This window comes from Falco rusticolus, chromosome 13 (genome assembly GCF_015220075.1).
Source record: "Falco rusticolus isolate bFalRus1 chromosome 13, bFalRus1.pri, whole genome shotgun sequence".
Lineage (NCBI taxonomy): Eukaryota > Metazoa > Chordata > Aves > Falconiformes > Falconidae > Falco > Falco rusticolus.
Window position 1 is genome coordinate 21,725,105 of NC_051199.1, and position 19,298 is coordinate 21,744,402.

Sequence of the window (19,298 nt, forward strand, 5' to 3'; positions counted from 1 at the left end):
AAATAAATTGTACTACAAGAGGTGTGGCACATCCCTGGGTCAAATCCAGGTTAAGGTTTTAAATCACAAATCTCTGACATCTTTATCATACAAACTGCTACCGTTCTTGGTGATATATTACGGAGTGGTAACACTTAATGGTGGTCCCACAGTATGAGAAGAAATCTGTCTGAAAAACCGCCATTATTCCAGGTAGAATTCTTCCCTAAAAATATAAGCAGGGACGATAGAGCCACAAACTGATTTGTGTTTTAAATCTCCTTCAAAGAAAACAAAACAGAGTAACTTTCCCCTGAACAGTTCATTGGTTTGATTTGCCATATGGCCTTGAACCATTCTATCCATATAAAGAGACCACATTGGGGTGAGAACTTAATTCCCTCGTGATTGAGAGAGTCGATAGAAGGTCATCAATAGACCAGTTTCTTTCTTTACCTTTGTTTGTTGCTGCCTCCATGGCAACAGGTAACTGCATGATATAGTCCACCCTCTCTGTGTAGCGGACCTTTCTGGACTGGCAGCATTGTGTGCGTTCTTCCACCAGGAACCGGAAAACATCACTAGGGTTTTCTGAACCTACAGGGTTCCTCTGAAAGGAATGTTAGATCCAGTGACTTAAGTGACGAACATTAAAATGACCAGAGAACCCAAAGGATGCTGGTTGGTTTATGGCAAGCACAAAGACACCAATCTTGCACCCAGATCTAGCAGCTCAGCTTACTTCTTATTGCATGCAGAACTCTTGCACCCACAGAGAATCCCACCGGAATCCACAATGTCTGCATACACAGCAGTATCTTTCTACATAGTAATTTGCAGAGTATATACCTAACGAATCTGACTGAGTCAAGGTGAACAGAAGAAGGTAGGAAGGTGACAGGTAACAATAAAACTAGAAAGCTCAGGTAAATAACATGGAGCATCCTTTCAGTACATAGAATTGCTCCTACCACTCCGAATCTGCACTGCAACAGAACAAGTCACTTTTAATTCATTATCCAGATGGGGATGTCATACAAATAATATACCTCCTCTTTATTGTTCACGTTAATGTCTGTTATCAGACAAAACCCAGAAAAATGTCTTCTAACCACCCTATAATCAGTACACGTGTTTTGAGATGTGGTACATTATGCATGCAAATGTGAATAACTTCCTCTAAACTGTACCACATGAATAAACACCCTTGATTCTTAGGGAAAATGGGGAAAAAGACGGAGGAAGGATAGACAAGAAAGAAATGCTTTAGATCAAATGTGCATGTATTTGTAAATTTCCTTTTCAGAAAGACAGCATTAAAATTCACAGTTATGATTCTCTTAGACACAGCATTGAGCTGGTGGTGATTGGAACTAATATTTTAAACAGCAATATTCAACTGACAAATAGTCACACTTTGCTTTCAGCAGCAGAGACCTTCCTCCCATAATGATTCAATGACGTACAGCTGGAATTTGTAAAAGAACTGGACATGGTAATTAGTTTGCTCCCAATGATGACATAAATGGGGAAGAATAATAATCATAATACCCAATTCATTAATATTCCAAGACAGATTACAATATGAAAACAAATGGATAGCATGTAATCATAAAACAAACAGCAATTTAAGACAGTCACATATGTTTGTCAATCTTATAGCCTGTACAGTTATGCTTGACCTCTTCATATCTCTTGCAGTTGCTATCAGTGGCATCTGCCCTGTGTGTGGTCATGCAAGAGTCTGAAGTACAGAGAAGAATTAAAGAAATAAATGTTTCTAAACCAAAATACACTTTAATTAAAAATAAAAGAGCCACTCATAAGAGCTCTGCCCTCATTGTCTAATATAACCAGGGAAAAGAAGCAGTAATTCAGATTTTCTCACCTCTACTAGATTTATGAGATGTAGGAAAAATTCCTGTGCGTCTTGTTGTCTATTAGAGGAGAATTCTGGGTGGCCTTTACTTATAAAAGCCTTAAACATTTGGGGAGATATTCCATTGTGTTGAAGCTAAATAAAAGAAAGAGAAACCTTTTAAAGAAGGATTTTTATTCATTCCTGGACCAAACATCCCAAATTCACTCCACTAGATCTATCTATGGCCCATTTCTGCCACTGGAGAAACGATAGTTTCAGTTTCATCTGGGTTTCCACTTTAATAAAAACTGGAAAGGTCCGGAAACATGATTTAAGGTTTTTAGACTATGTTCTATGACATATTTCCTAGAGCATTCACTCAATCTGATTTTTCTACATCATTTGCAAGTTAAAAGAGATTGTTGAAGGTCTGCTAAAGGTTAGCAGTTTCCAGAAAGGCTAAAAACCTACACTGTTTTCTAACATTTAACATTCCTGTTCTGCCTAAAAGTACATGGGCATTGAAGCACTCCGGTATATCAGCTAGCAGCTTTACTCAGGACAAAGTCTTTGCAGAGATCTCTACAGAATCAAGCAGAAAACAACTAATGTGTGCAGCATGCATTCCCAGATGGGTTGTTAAGAACAGAAATGAATCTGCGATTTGCAGGTGTTGGTCATGTTGAAGGATCATAACATACTGCCTTTAGCCACTCAATTACATCAGTAGGAAAGTACCCTAAATTAGAAAATCTCTAGCTTCCAAGAGAGTCCTAGTTTTGACTTTCTCACCCTCTATATCACTTTAATAAGACTCTCCAACCACCCCAAATTGCATCCCCAAGACAACACTAGCTAGCTATTATGCCTTTTAAATAACACTTTTGAAAGGGTCAGAATCTTTTACTCAGATTTCCCCTCATCCTCCATGAGACCAAATAATTCTCAAGACAATCCAAGCAAAAGTGTAGCCTTTAGGATATGTCAGAGGCTGTTGAAAACTCAGCCGATCACATTCTTTACTACAGTTGCACTATCATATCAATATAAAAATAGAAAAAGCAGCATAAAATGGAAGGCACATAAAACACACACTAAAAGAGCAAACTATTACTCTTAGTTTCACCAGGGTAAGGTATTCCTAGACCCATTGAAATCAGAAGCAGATTCTCAATTCTAATGCTTTTTCGGTTTCTGGCGGTACATCAGCAACTGCATTAGGCTAAAGATGCTCTTTAAAGGCTCTGTAAAGAGACAGAGTCTCATCAGTAGTGCTTGAACAAAGAGATGTTCTAGGGATTTCTGAATCTTGGTTTATATACTGCTTCAGTGTCGTCCTCAGCTGCCTTTCATCAAACCTAGGACTGGGGAGAGAAATGCATAAAGCAGCTCAAATTACTATATACCAGGCTTCTTTATATGTCAGAAGCAAGAATATGGCAAGATGGCACATTTACCCTAATGTATAATGCAATGAGTTTGGAATCAAGCCTTGTTTCCACCTATACACTTTTTACTGAGCCATTTGAGCAGGGAAAAATGTGCCTTGGCACAACCTATAGAAGAGGATAAGATCTTGCCCTCTAAACCCTTCCCACCTCAAGGACAAGAAAAATAACAGAAGAAATGGCAAAGCACTAAACTGAAAAGCAAGTCCTAGCTGATGACCCTTTAGGCTTTCAGCCTGTTTGTAGTGGGTTCAAGAAAACTGCTGCCATTTCCAGACTAAACTCCTGTGGTGAAAAATTTTAGCTCCACGGTACTCTGAGTATAGAATACCTAGCATACTTTCCCCATCAACAGTTGCAAAACAGTTTAGCTAAATATAGACTGTGGTGGACCACTGCAGATCTCATATGAATGCTTTTACAGGCAACAGCTCCCCAAACTTTGGATGAATTCCAAAGACCCAGAAAACTAGAGAACTTCTTAGCGTGGGGGAGGGGGAAGTCAAAGAATAAAAATAAAATGAAGAATTGATTTTACAGACATAAAGCAGAAACACTTGAAAACACTGAAGGCCTAAAATGCTATGCAATTATACTTATTCTAGACATCAGTACAACTCTCTGGATGAAAACATACTATGCATATGTATACCAGTGTTAGTGGGGGGTGTACAAAAAAAAAAGCAAGCACCCCCAAACTGACAAGACAGATTTGTATGCCCAGAGCGAGGGAATGGAGAAAATATAACTGATTTTTTGTTTTCCCTAAGCAAAACTACAATACAAGAAAAAAACCAGTAAAAGCTGTTTCAAATCCTAGTACCTGCTAGGAATTCCCCGATAAGGAAGCCATCTGACGCATTTAACTACAACTTTATTAAACCAAACTCACAAACACAAGTATTGTTAAATGCCAGTAGATGATATAAAACTGTCAGGTGGTAGTAGCCATCTGTCATTTAAAAGTTCTCAATATCTCTTTGCTAGTAGTGGGTACTGGGCTAAACATGGAGGTGTAGCTTTATTTGAAAGGTTCAAGTCCCTGAACTTCCAGCACATCATTCTTCATTCACATCCTGTACCTGTTTAAGAACGCGGGTCAGTGAGTATACATAATTTACTGTGAGAGGTCTGTTGAAATCTATTCCACTATTCATTATTCACAGCGATGAGTTGGTAAGTTTTAACTTTATTTAAAGGAAACAAGCAGGATTCATTTGTTGTTCCAAAACAACAAATAGCTACTGTACAAAGCAATTACTCAGGACATGCAGGACTTTCAGACCATACAAACTACTCTGTACCAGATACTCTATCTCTGTCCAAATTTTCCTTGCCATTCTGATTTCAGAAGAAATTACTGTATCAATAACTCATAGATGAAGGTAGAGTAAAATATCTATTACCACGGAAACTATCACCATGCTTCTGTGACAGAAGCGTGCATGACTTCTGCTGCATGTAAAACTACAGCTTGGTATCAGAGACTCTTTCTCCATAAAGACAGGTCTCGCCTACAGGTAGTATTTTCAATACTGGTTATTACTAGACCTTTCCTTTCTAAATATCCCACCTATGGAGTCTGAGGTTGGACTCCACATGAGTGGGACCACAGCAAGCTTGGGGTCACAACAGAGGATGGCAGGGAAACACATATATTCTAGATCCAGTTTTACCAGCATCACTCTGAAACAAGATGTTTCAAGGTAGCTGGCTTGAATAGTAAAACAAACCTAAAATAACAGGTTCACTTGGATGGATAACATAGTCCCGATAATTAACATTTTGCTTAAGACAACTGTTAATTGGATGACTCTACAGAAGACAAAGGCAACTCCAAAAGCAGCAGAGTTTGAGCAGAAAGGCAAAAATCTGAATGAATCTTCTCATTTTCCAAAAGTTGACAGAAACTTAAACCAACTTAGATAAAAGAGAATGAACTTTTCCATCTCTCCACTAAGCTACTGTCAGCTTTTCTTTCTCACAAAATCAAGCACAAACAGGTAAAAAGATAAATCAGTGAATCGGGCAGTGCCCATTAGCCTTGTTAATACAAATAGATCAGTCAGGCCTTCCTCAGAAGTGTCTAGCATGTTAGCTGTAAAGTACTTGCCTCTCAGTATACCTTTGTTCTGAAATTGCATATTCTGAGAAAGCTGATACCAAGGTTTTTTCTATTGTGAACTATTATAAATCAGGATACATACATTGTTCTTCTCAGGTTTGCCAGCAATTAAGAGTTTCAATTTATATCCAAAACCACATACACAGCTGTCTTTCCAGGACAGATCCCACTGGCATACACATGCTTCTACATGATTTCTGTACCATGAAATACTTGAATAAAGCAACAGTGGATATGGGTCTGCATGGTCCCTCCTTTACCTACATGAAAGCCTCCAGGACCACTTAATCTTGCATTACTTAGACAGCTTCTCCTGAAATCAGGTGGAATATTGTCAGACACTTTCTGGAAACAGCTCTTTAGCTCTTTATACTTCTTTCTGAAATCTAAAGAGGGTTTAGAAGCTTGCTTCCAAACACTGAGGACTCTTTAGATAACTTTTTTTGTTGCTGTTCCTCAGAGAAGACAAACCTAAGTTGCAAATTCTATGAACTTTTGCACTCATCACTGGAGCAGTAGAATACTTTATTAGGAGCAACGATTGCTTTAATGCTTTGCACAAATAGCCCCTGACTAATATATTCCTGACTAGAATCCTCCACATTCAACCTTGCTAAGTATCCCATGCTGGATCCACATGTGTTCTTCAATGCCCAGCACCTGTTCCCTTTTCTCAGGATATCACTTTTACCTAGTTACTAGGCTGTACAGACTCAGTCAAATACCTTGTGTTCTTCTTTCATCACCTGCTCAATAAGCTCAGATTTCATGGGTGGCTTAGAGTACTGGCCCGAAAGGAGGCCATGTCCCAGTTTAGCCCTGTAGGGAAGAAAAACAAACATGTGAGAAAAACACAGAAGAAGAGAACATTTTTATTCCAAGCAAAAAAGAAACTGTGTTCGACCCTCTGATGAAACATCATTACCTGCACCTAAATGGGTAAATCTTCCCATTCTACACCGTGAGTGCCATATCTCACTTTCAAGCCCATGCAGAGGTGGTTTTTTGCACTGCCAGTCAATTAGTTAGATGTTATTTAATTCGACCAAGTAAATCACTGAGAAGTGTCACTTACATCTGAGTGTTGAAATCTTGTGTTGGATCAAGAGGAGAGTAGTCAAATATTCGTGGAAGGCTTCCCACATACCTGGGCAGCAAAAACAAAACAGAAACATTCAAATATTGCAGCTAGATTTAATCAAGAATATCCTAACAGATCCTCAGCTGTGATACATCAGCAGGCTTTCTCTGTGCTAACAAGTCAAACTTTGCATCACAGCAGTGACTCAATCTATCCCTGGTGAGTGCTTCTATCTTGGAAAAATAATAGTAAATAAATTAGGAAATGGACATTTAAATTTTGCTTAGAACCTTCTAGCTATAAAGGATATGGCGGTGTTGTTCATCTGGAATTTAAATTCTATTCCTTGATCTTGAAGTAGCTGCAGGATATTGTTACTTACAAAACAACAGAGCTGGGTTGAGAACCAATGTACTTTTTACTCCTAACCAACATCACAAAATAAATTCCAAATTTGTATCAGGACCAAAACATGTAAAAGTAATGTTTCTATTGAGTTTCTTCAGAGAAACAAAGGCTAACTCCTGACAATAAACACTGAGGTATACATTGTTCTAGCCAGTTTGTTGGAAAGTGGAGCATTCAGCAGCACACTGTCTGAGCACTGCTGCTCTTTAGCACAAGAAAAAACAGGTTAGGTAGGTATAGCCATGCTGGAAGAAAATATTCTGCCTGGTCCCTCTTTCATCAAAGATCTTCACTACTGCACTGATACTAAGTGTGCCAGGTAACTCCAAGGACCATGCTGTGGAAACAACCTCCCTTAGTAAAGTCCATTTTGATATTTTTTGAAAATGGAGGTAGAAAAGCTGGCACTTAATGAATCTACAGACTGTACTCCATACAGCTAACAAAGTAAACAAACACAAGATTTCTCCCTCTTCTTTTCCAGAAGGCAATTGCTACATGAAAACCTGGGAGGTTTTCCAAAATCTAAAAGCCTTGCTTCCAGAACACACGCTACTACTGCTGTGGAATGAAAGAGCCCTCTGATTTTTATTACAAACCATAGACTGTCCTTTATAAAAAGGCTTCTCTCCTTGGAGTGATGTGTCCCATTTTGATCAGTCAGGAATGTTTCATATTCTTCTGTCGTGCTTTTGTTCTACTCTCCATTATTCAGTGGAAGAATATGCTCACACTACCCTTTTCATGAAGTGGGATTATATTTTTTTAAGAAGAATTTTAATTAAAATGCCTCTGAAAGTTTCACTTTTCTTAGCCAGACCTTCATGCAAAAGGTGTGTTGCTTTTCACTACCATGGATCATTATTAACATGTTTGTGCCAGTACAGTTTCTTGCACAAATGACACTGGAGCAACAGGGAGATTCCTGCAGCTATATGAAGGCATGGACCAGTACAAAAAACCCCCATAATGTGATACTGATGATACCAAGATAAATAGAGATATGTACGTATGTACATAAAAAGCAGAGATGGAGCAATCAAGTCCACAAGGTGGGATTTGATTTCCCACCACTGAAGCTAAGTAAGCTCTGATTTCAGATGCCACTTGGGTTTTGTATTCCAACCTTTTCCAGAACAGAACAATACAATCACTAAATTCTCTTAGCAGCCACTGAACTGACTGAAAGAGACCCGTTCACAGGTGAGGCAAAAATTAAATTATTATTTTTCTTCCAGAAATGAGAGATTGAGGAATCCAGCTGCTAGTGACGAGAACTAGTTTGAAGCTACTTACGCTCGCTGGAACTCTGGGATGCTGAAAATGGCTTGCATGACAGCGTTGAGGTAGCAGCTATTTCCCAGGTTCTTCATGCCAGTGTATCCTGGGCCATACATGGGCTTGAGTTTCACGCCAGCTTCCTGAATCACTTCCCATTCAGAGACTCTTGGTTTTATATCATTATCTCTTAGCCCATTCTCTGTCTGAAAGCAACAAGATTGGTTTGTTTTTTTAAAATCTGTTTAACTTCTGCAACAATTATGCTGCTGCCAGCATCAGCATCATCAACGCTGTGTTCTGTACTCTAGAAAAGAAGAGCCAAACCAATGGGCAAAGGAAGGTTTGTGGGCAAAATCCCACTTAAAGGGGGGAGATCAAGGTCAGAGGGCAAGCAGCTTGTTATTCCAATGTATCTCTTAGCTCTCTACCACAGACCACTGGCTCTTTGAGCATTCCTAGTTGTGACCTCAACCCCAGCTGAGAGCTTCCCTTCTCTCAGGGCTGTGACCTCAAGCCTCAGCAGCAAAACTGCATTTTTTCAGGTTTCATTCCATTTGTAATGGCCAGGAGTAGCTGCTGCTGTAGAAACTGGTACTAGCAAACAAACCACATGAAAAGCTGCAGATCCAAGAACTCTTCCGTTCTTTCAAGTGGGAAAAGCCAAAATTTGTAATGCTGATGTTTCTCTCCTTTACTCAGCTCAGCTTTCAGTAGGTACATTGATTATTCACAGCTTATAGATACAGGTCACTACAGTATCATTTACTGCTAGCACTACTCCACCACTTGACTAAGAACTTTTCAGACTGGTTTGAAGACCAGAGGCAAAACCTTTGCAACAGCTAAGACTAAGTTTTCAAGGTTTCTGAGTAAATCTGGTTCTCCAGGAAGACTGCTAGATATAAGAAACTTTTTATTCATGACATTGGCAAGGAAATTAGTATACCAAAAATATTATTACTATACCATGAAGGCTTTTGAAACTGCAGTTTAACTCTTCTCTATAATTTTAGCGTTATTATTAGTTTTCTATCCACTTGGACAATGACATAAACTAAACCAGTATCTGGTTTGTTCTTTTTTAACAGTTTTCAAGTTCAGGTTTGCAAGCAGTGATACTAGGCTACGTACTTGAGTGGAGAAAACACCCAACCAAAAAAACCCACCCAAACCAAAAAAACCATCTGCCTTTATAACCATATCCCATTCAGACTTCTTAGATCATTTAAACAGAACTGGAGTCAACATCCACTAAGATATAATGATTAGAAGAACTTCTCTACTAATACAGACCGACAACATGCTCAGGGAGAGGACCTTTTTTGCCCCAGCCCCTTTCTAGTGTACCATACCATAGACCACTATTTTCTAGACTTGAAAGAACATATTTTTTCATTTTATAATGTATTTAATAACAGGACCTAAACTGAAATCTATAACTTTATATAAAGAACATTTCAACTACTTTTTTTTTTCCACTTATCCATTGATTTGCTTATTTTTGCTTAGGATTTGTATCTTAAGCAAGATCTTAATAGATATTATCTTGTATATTTTACACATGCAATAGGCTTTCCTTTACTCACTGCAATTAAATATTTCAGATCACAGAATCGGAATGGTTTGGGTTGGAAGGGACCTTAAAAGTCATCTAGTTCCACCCCCGCTGCCATGGGCAGGGACACCTTCCACTAGACCAGGGTGCTCAAAGCGCCATTCCAGCCTGGCCTTGAACGCTGCCAGGGATGGGGCACCCACAGCTTCTCTGGGCTGCCTGTTCCAGTGTCTCACCACCCTCACAGCAAAGAATTTCTTCCTAATACCTAATCTAAATCTGTCCTTTTTTAGTTTAAACCCATCACTTCTTGTCCTATTGCTACAGACCCTACTAATAAGAAAGATGGGGACAGACTTTTAAGTCCCCTTTTAGTATTGAAAGGAATATTCTTAGATATTCTTCTTTAATTGAATGAGGTTTTTCATCTTGAAGGAAAACTATATGTAACACACAAGAAGTGAAAAACATCAACTAAAGACCACAAAGGAACTCTTTTGGAAAGCAGCTTTCAGATTTGAGAGTAATGATTCACTTATCTCAGACCTCAGAAAGTAAAATGCAAACTGGCTGGCTGAACTTTACAAAACTAGATACTATCACAACAGCCTGAAGGAATCACACAAATATAAGCTACAACTACTATTCTTCTCTTGTTTCTCTCCCACCCCCAACTAAACAAACAGCACATAAATAACAAACTAAATAAAAGATGGATTTCCTACCACTTGCATCTGCAGCATATCAATTCCAAAGTGTGCCAAATGTTTTGCTATATGCGGATCTAAAACCGGCTCTTCTTCATCAAAGGAATAGACATCTACAAAAGCAGAGAGAAACCAATGAGCTGTAGTATCAAATGTTATCCCTTCTCTTTGTTTACCAACACTGCATTCTCAGTACAGGATTGCCTATACAAGATGCCTGACTCATAATCTCCAACTTTGGTTACGACCAGCAGGAAAACGCATAGACCTGAATAGAGCTCAGTAAATATCTTAAAAGTTCTCAATACAATCATCTCAAGACTCTCCTCAAAAGAAAGTACATGCCCTCACAGTATTAAAACCTAAGAATATTTATAATGATCACAGTATTTTCCCCCTCAAAATAAAATTTGTAGGGAAAACAAGAAATGGGGCATGCAAAATTCTTTGATATTTGGCCAGTCCACACTTTGAACATGGCAACAAGAGATTCTGATTTTTTGTGGAACTACACATTCAAACTGTGAGTATACAGGGCCAACTGACTACTGCCAATAGCCTTCTAATTTCTAGTACAGATTAAGGAACCCACTTATGCCCTTTTCCTACGGAGATGCAGGGAGAACTGAGAAATTCTTTAATGGAAATAAAGAGTTGTTTATTGGACTGGACTTTGAAGATTAACCTTGTGGTTAGGGAGAAAGGATGATTTTGTGACTGAGGTGTCACAAAAACAGGTGACCTGTTTTACTGTATGAGCAATCTAGATTTCAGTCCCAGCTCTATGATAGAGCCTTACGGCCTTAAGTAAAAGCCCATAAACATTTTGGTCAGGCAAAGTTCAAACTGTGGAGGGAAGCAATATATCTAGTGATGGTATTTTCATTATGAAACCAAGTTTAATAAATTCAACAGAAGGACAGAATGATTGAGAGACAAAAAACCTCATTTTTAGTGTTTACCAAGCAAGACCAAACCTGAGTCCAGAGCTCGTTTCACCCATTTGAGCAAATAACTACAAAGCTGCAGGCATCATAAAGGGATATGAGTGGTAAGACAAGCACCAGTAAGACCTGAGCAGGCCTTTCATCTTTTCTCTTCTCTGGCCTCTTCCTCTGTAGTGAATGACTGTTTCCCTACCTTGGTCTCTACTCACACCAAAGCCCAGAATCCCTCTGCCAGCCTGCCCGCTCTTCTCGCAGCTACATTTCCTTCATGCCCAGCAGTTTCTCACAGTGATCGTGCCCTGTATGAGCAGATCTAGGCTAACAGAGAAAACTTAGCTAGGAGCAAGTAGAAACCAACTCAGAAGAGAGCAGGAACTCAGATAAAGGCTGTTCACAGCATAAATATCACTTCTGAAAGGTTCTGCCCTCTCTTGGCAACTACAAACCCTGGCTCTGACTCAGCCCATACCCTACATGAGACTTTAACAAAAAGGCAGTCTCCTAGTACCAAAGCCACACTGAAATGACAGGCTGAAGGTTAGCCAAAAATTCAAAGACCTAATGAAAATTTTAAAATTTACCAGCCCTATGAAAAACATTAACTCTCCCAAACCAGGCCATTGTGCTTTTGAGTGTGCTGCCAAGCTGCTGATTAGCCAGACTCTATTCATTGGTCCTCATGACCTCTCTGGCATGTGTGTGACTGTAGCTGTCCATCTGCTGCAATTCCACTGCGTGGTAGCAAGCGTGCCCAGAAGACATGACTGTTCATCCACACATGAGTTCACAGCATTCCCATAGTCATCTGGTGAGGTCACAGCACAGCCAAAAGATCCTAAAAGGTTCAAACACCTACTGGAGTGAGATTACACATCAACTGATCTTGGGTGACTGCTTTCAATGTGGAAGCTTTGATTTTGTTTTTCCTCAGCTCTGACAACTGAAGAGAGAGCAGCCATCTGGGACTACTGACCCCGAGCAGCAAAAATGGAACACATTACATTAATCTTTTGCTCAAGCCCAGTATGTGTCATACTTTAGTACTTTCTGCTGTGTAGCCAACTTAAATTTGTGGGATACAGAATTCACTTACTTCAAATATAAAAATAAAAGAGCAGCAAACCAAAGAAAGAAGATGACAGGCCCCAAACACAGGCCCATAGTGCTGTCATAGGGACTCCGGTAGATAAGTAATGCAGACAAGTCAGCAAATGTGACACAGAAAAGCTGGTATCATTACAGTGAGAAAGGGGGAAAAGGGAGGAATATAAGGGGGCAGAGGAACAACAATGACATACCAAAATAATCCAAAAAAATCTGAGACAGACAAAATAGAATATTATGAAACTAAGCATAATTATTATTATTCATATTATGTTAAGAAAAGAAAAATGACAGTGTACTACTTTTTCTTCCACAGCTCAAGATTTACACTTGTTCTGGCTGTGTAGATATCGCTCTTTCCTACTAGAAGGATAACAGGCAATGATGACATGACCCCTGAAGAAACAAGCTGCTCAGGATCCCCCAAAGAAGTATCTGACAATTGCAGAGTTTGGCACCTACAAAGCAACTCGTTCAAGTACCTGTCAGGTAAGGCTTCCCACTGCCAAACCCCCATTCCAATTCTCAAACCAACTTCAAACACGCAGCCTCACAATGACTTGAAATGAAATCCAATGGCATTGTCGAGAGAGGCAGCTGGTAGCACAGTCTGCTGAGTATTACTCAACCTATCGAGGCAAGCAAATTTTCTGACTCTCTTGTGCAATCTGTCCAAGGCCCAAGAGCAGAAGACAGAAGTTTGGTTCAGTTTCTTCCCTGATCTTAGATGTGTTTCTTGACAGAACACTACAAAGTGGGGCTAATGACCCAGAAATCTTTCATAATGTATACAACACAGAATTCTCAAGGAAAGACAAGGAGCTCTTCTTTGCTCTCTCTGTGTACACACAGGGTAAGTGTAAGCGGAATACTGGTACAACCTCTTTCTTCTTACTGGTGTGAAAAAGGAATAAGTTATGTCAGCAGAGGGATTAATACTTATTATAATCCTCTATCATCACCTCTTCACCTCCAGCCCTAGCAAGCAAAAACCAGACACAGTTTGTGTTGCAATCAGCCATGGAGCCTCTTTTCTGAAGCTCATCTGTCATCCAGCCCTATCGAGAGGTTATGATTACCACTGCAGTATAGATCAGAGACAGAATAATTACTGAAAAGGAAACAAGGAGGGTTGGGGGAGGGAAGTCTTCTCTATTGGGAAACCAAGTAAACATCATCCAGAAGAACAAAGGTCTGTGGAGAACAGCTGGTGCCCCTCATTCAAAGGGAAGCAGGACAGCCTGTCCTTTGTTATCCCAAAGGCCACATAAAAGAGGAAGCAGCTGATCGGTGGGAGGCAGAAATACAGCAGCCATAAGGAAACAAGTACTGCTGTTAAAGATGAGAAAGAAAAAAAATAAAATTGAAAAACCACTAAAAATAATCTGTTTATTTTGTAGATTAAACCTACAGCTGGGTAAATCCTAAACATCTTCAATAATTGAAAGATTCTGATAGAAATCATCCAAGACCAGGCTCAGGCAAGGAGACAATATTCCATCTGCGAGAGAAAAGAATGAATTTTGCTCACTGTTTCTGTGGCACAGCTGGTTGAATATGACTACAGCCTCCTTCCCCTGACACTGAATAGGACTTACAAGATAAAAACTCTCAACCAATGTGTGTTTCAAAGAAGGGGCTGCTCTAAACAGCTATTTTTCATCCGTATGGTCATAAACACCAAAACCAAAATATAATCATGCTGTGTTCTTCTGTTTTTTATTTCTCTGTACAGCTGCAGCAGAGGATGGTTTTGGTTATGACTTTTTCAGCTTCTCATGTTTTTACTCCATCTAATCCTCACACACCATAATCCTCTGCACAGCAACACTGCAGAATGCCACACTGAGAACACACAGATGAAGATACATCTATAGCTTTTTTACCCTCTCAAGATCATCAGGCACTTTACAAATGAGCATCACAACAGCCCCATGAAGATCAGCGTTCATTAGACTAAACATAATGTTATTGAAATAGTAAGGAAAAACAGCCGTTTCCAGTATGACAAAAAACCCCAAAAACATACATACTGTTGGGAATGGACTTTTCTTACTTTAAAATCATTACTCTGTTATTGTTTCTATGTTATGTAAGATTGAACCATTTGCCCTAGTAAACATAGCAGAACTGAAAAATACTGTTTCTCCAGATTCTGCTGTTTCAAAGTAGTACCATTCTTCCATTACAAATCTGCTATCATAAACCCCCCAAAAATTATTTACACCAAATACAGAACAGGAGGAGAAGAGCAGATAAAAAAAGATAAGAGCTTTCTATGAATGGAGCGTGTGCCATTCCCCCCAGTTCCGATCAAGATTCACAGGGTTTTCTTTCCATATCACACTCTCAAACATTTGCACTAGAAGCACAAACCCACTTGGTAATAGATATACACTGTTACTCTCATGCACAAAAGATACCCCATCTCAGAACTTGCCAGGTGGCTGACCTGCTCCATCAGGAGTGATGGTTCCCAACTTCACTGCCAGGGGATAACCTGTCTCCTTGTAGTGCTCCGTTGCATGCCCATTGCCCCCACTGCCATCAAAGAACCACTTTCCACACAGCACAGAACCATCTGTCAGGTTTAGCCACAAATTCTCCCGCAGGTCACATTTTGAGCATTTCCAACCGCTACAAAAGAAAACAGGAAGAAACATTAGAAATATGTAAGGTAGGAACCAGTCCTGTATTTCCACTTCTGATACGTCAAACCAAACATACACACCCGGGGTCATGCAAGAGAATTGTTGGCTGAGTTGCTGGCTTTAGTTCTGTTACTCTGGACTGTATTAGAGAGCCTACAATGAACAAACTTTATTACCCTCACCTGGGGGGAATTCTAACACCATTGTCTAACTGTACAAGTGTTTTGGCATGTTTAGATGCCTGTAGCTCTTCTTCCCAGGAGTCAGGGTCCTGCTTCCTGTAGGGTGATTTTGCACTGAGGAGTGCATCACAAGCTATCGTCACCTGGAAGACAAATGTATGTCAATCAAAACCTAACATGATTCAGTGACTTGGCAGAACTTGGCATTCAGCCTACTGCTAACCACATACAGAACAAGATATCAGTAAGACTATTTATATATGCACGTAATCTTCTAGATTGCAATTATTATCATTTTAGCAGGAGAGTAAGCACAACACGTACTATGTGAGCTTCCCTGGGATAAGCTCGCATCATAATAAGAGAAGGAATACAGGAGGTAAAAGGAAATCCAAGAAACAAAGAAAAAGCAGACTTTTAAAAATTACTATTATAGCTGGTTAATAAAGATCTTTATGTAAAAATAAGCACCATATGTAAGAAAACAAAGCACTATCTTGATACAAACTGAAGCAGGAGACAATTCCTATCACCACTTGCACACACTCACTGACCAGCGCTGGTAACTCCTCTATATTGGGTAATGAGATTTCATAGTGATCAGGAAACAGAACGAGTTTTGCTTCATCTTCATATTCAAAGTCATCACTGTTGAGATCACTGTTTGTCTCTAGATCTGAAAAACAAGATGGGGAATGTTAGGAGATTGTCCTGAGATCAAGGTTCCTATATTGTAGCAGGGGTACCACTATGAAGCATTGCTTGCCTGGCATCAGCCTGCAAGTTGACACTGGCAGCAGTTTGTTCTGGCTAGAAATGTTTGTGAAATCCTGATCTAAACACAAATGTGATCATCTTGTAAGAGGATGTTCTGAAGACCAAAATTTCCATCTTAATCTTATCCCCAGCCACAGCTGATTTGGCCCCTCTCCAAGCAGGGCATTGATGCAGACATCACATTCTGGGAAGCACCTAAGAAAATTCTGCTCATTTTGGAAAAAATCATGATCTAATACTGCTGTCCCTTTTACCCAGGATCCTGAAATGCTATACAATATGGAGACCAGTTCACACAACCCACGCCCAAATTGCAGAGCTGGAATAATGCACCTCTGTTTCAGCCCTCCATATTTTCCAGATCGCAGACCTGGCTGAAACATGCTATGGCTCCCATCCATTTGAACCTGTGGCCTTTCCTCCCAAGAAAACATCTATAGCTGGAAGTATTCCCGCATCTCATCCATAATCTCAAATATCTATAGCCAGAACAGTTATAACAGCATTATCCCTCTCTTTCTAACTCCAGTCTGTAACCAGTGTAACCAGATTTTGAAGATCAAGCCTTCCATAGTGTTTGTGTACACTCTTATTCCAGTGTAAAGATGACTTTTTTTGCTTAAATATGAGCCTCGATCAAGCAACACCAGCTAAAATGCTTGTCCAGAAAAAAGTGAACTCAGAGAGAAGACGGGAGGGTATATAAGTAACCAAATGGCTAGTGTTTTTATCTCTAGCTTCATCAAAAAATAGAATTATCCCACAGGGACCAGACAGAGTTAAAAATCTTGTGCAGTTCTTTCCAGGATGACTGAAAAAGTTAAGACCAAACACGTGCGTGTTGTGTCAGACATTTGACAAGATTCAATTGCAAGAAAAGCCTGGGCAAGGAATGGATCTTCTGGATCCTTCTCCCATCTGGAGATGCTGGATCTACTGTATTCTGATGTACCAGACAGTCACTGACAGAATAAGGCTCAACCAAGAATTAAGATGCATTAGCAGTAGCTAAAGCTGGCTCTTATTTTCACTACAAGTACATGCGTATGCTTAATGAGCCACTCTATACTAAAAAAGCATTGGCAGCAACCACTGCACCCTGGGAATGCCTGAAATCTCCAATGTACATTTGGGAGAGAGGTGAGGATGACAGAGTCCAAATTCAAAAAACTAAGCCCTCTGTTTACCCAGTGGGCAGTAACAGCCTGAATATCCTAAGTGATAAAACAAGTATCAAAAGATATTTTAACTTGGCCTGGAAACATCACCTCTTGAGAGGAACACAATCCATTTTCCATTTTCTTGGCTCACCTGCTGCACCAGCCAGTCCTGAGGGGTGACAACACCCACTGTCAGTGACTTCCAGCAGCACTTCTTTCTCAGCAGAAACCAACAAAAGACCCTTCTCATCAGCTGGCCATAGACACAAAAGCATGAACTTTTTCTTATACTGAAAGCATGAGATTTATAAAGAAAATATTAACTTGTTACTAATTCCCCAAATCAGACCTTTTTTTTTAATGATTCCTTCCCTTACTGCAGCATAACAGAGGTCACCAGTGATCTCGCTTTACTCCAGGCTTCTTTCACAGCTTGTATTACAATGCTGTCTTCGTAAAGTGAATCCCAACAGATGCAGTCCGTAACAGTAAGCTCTTTTGCTCTATGAAGCAAAGACAGTGAGTTTGTCCAAGCTGATGATACATATGACAATGCATCACTGAGAATTTTCATGTAATGCCCAGAAATTTGATGGTGGCCAGCACAGCAAAACCAAAAGTACTAACCATCTCCTAAATATGACAGAGGTTTCCTCAGAGAGGATAAAAAACCTCAGTGTCTGTTCCAAAGGCAGCAAACACTTCCCGCAGGGCCTGCAGCCACACACTTCGCTCCACCACCAGAGGGAACCCGAAGACAGCTCACCGCAGCCACTGCCAGCTGTAGACCCGTGTAAAACCTGCTAGTAATTAATTTCCTTATGATACTGACATTAAGTTTATAATATTTACAATCCGCTGTATAGGAACAGAAATGATAAGGCTGCCCGGGTTCAAAATTCAGGCATATGCTTCAGCTCAACTCACAAGCCAGACAACAGCCAGATAGCGGCAACTTTACTGCTACTGACCTGACCCGCATTTGAACTGGTGACCCAGGGATGAAAGACTGAATATCCTATTAGGAATCACCCACTGCCATTTAAGGACTTCACACACTTAGAAGCATCAGCCTTTTCTGTGCAATGATGTCCCGGGTTTGGCTGAGATACAGTTAATTTTCTTCTTAGCAGCTGGTGCAGTGCTGAGTTTTGGATTTGGTGTGATAATGTGATAACGTGATAATGATGATAGCAACAAATAAAAACATCAGTTTGTAAAGTAACGTTTATACTAAGTCAAGGACTTTTCAGTTTCTTGGGCCCTGATGGCAAGAGTGCTAGAGGGGCACAGGAAACTGGGAGGGGACACTGGCAGGACAGCTGACCCAAACTAGCCAAAGCGATATTCCATACCATGGAACGGCATGCTGGGTATATAAGCTGGGGGAAGAAGAAGGAAGGGGGGGGGACATTTGGAGTTATGGTATTTACCTTCCCAATTAACCATTATGAGTGATGGAGCTCTGCTTTCCTGGATATGGCCGAACACCTGCTTGCTGATGGGAAGTGGTGAACGCATTTCTTTTTTTGCTTTCCCTTTAAACTGTCTTTATCTCAACCCACAAGTTTTCTCACTTTTACCCTTCCAACTCTCTCCTCCATCCCATTATGGGGGGAGTGAGCGAGTGGCTGTGTGGGGCTTAGTTGCCAGCTGGGGTTAACCCATGACAAATGGGTGGGGAGGGAAAGTTCCTTTTTACCTTTTCAGGCTTCATACCATTCACGTTACCAGAGAAGCAGAAAATTATGTTCTGTCAGCATGGCACTCTGGATGTTTGACATGCCAATATGGCAGCATCACGCTTCTTATTTTAAAGAAAGCTACACACAACTTCATAACAGTTCCAGGTAAAAAAAAAAATGAGGATTTAACTGGCAATTTCACTTTTGAAAGTGACTGTGTAAAGCTGGTACACTTCCACTCCACACACCTACTCCCTCTGAACAGGAATTAAAAGGCCTGCATCAGTGCTTTTTGACAATTACCATGCCAAAGACAGTTTCTCAGGGTTCAGATCCAGTACATAAGA

The 19,298-nt window shown here is 40.1% G+C and overlaps 1 protein-coding gene across 2 annotated transcripts in view; it reads right to left on the reverse strand.

Annotated features, from left to right (window-relative positions):
* Window positions 1-19,298, reverse strand: part of USP13 (ubiquitin specific peptidase 13) — a 56,351-nt gene that overhangs the window by 15,379 nt on the left and 21,674 nt on the right. For both annotated transcript variants that reach the window (XM_037407488.1, XM_037407489.1), the window contains exons 4-12: window positions 15,884-16,005; window positions 15,330-15,472; window positions 14,949-15,133; window positions 10,464-10,558; window positions 8,199-8,386; window positions 6,489-6,560; window positions 6,139-6,232; window positions 1,868-1,993; window positions 436-589 (exon numbers count right to left, since the gene is read on the reverse strand). In XM_037407488.1, coding sequence (XP_037263385.1) covers window positions 436-589; window positions 1,868-1,993; window positions 6,139-6,232; window positions 6,489-6,560; window positions 8,199-8,386; window positions 10,464-10,558; window positions 14,949-15,133; window positions 15,330-15,472; window positions 15,884-16,005 — 1,179 coding nt within the window. The remainder of the gene's footprint in view (window positions 1-435; window positions 590-1,867; window positions 1,994-6,138; window positions 6,233-6,488; window positions 6,561-8,198; window positions 8,387-10,463; window positions 10,559-14,948; window positions 15,134-15,329; window positions 15,473-15,883; window positions 16,006-19,298) is intronic.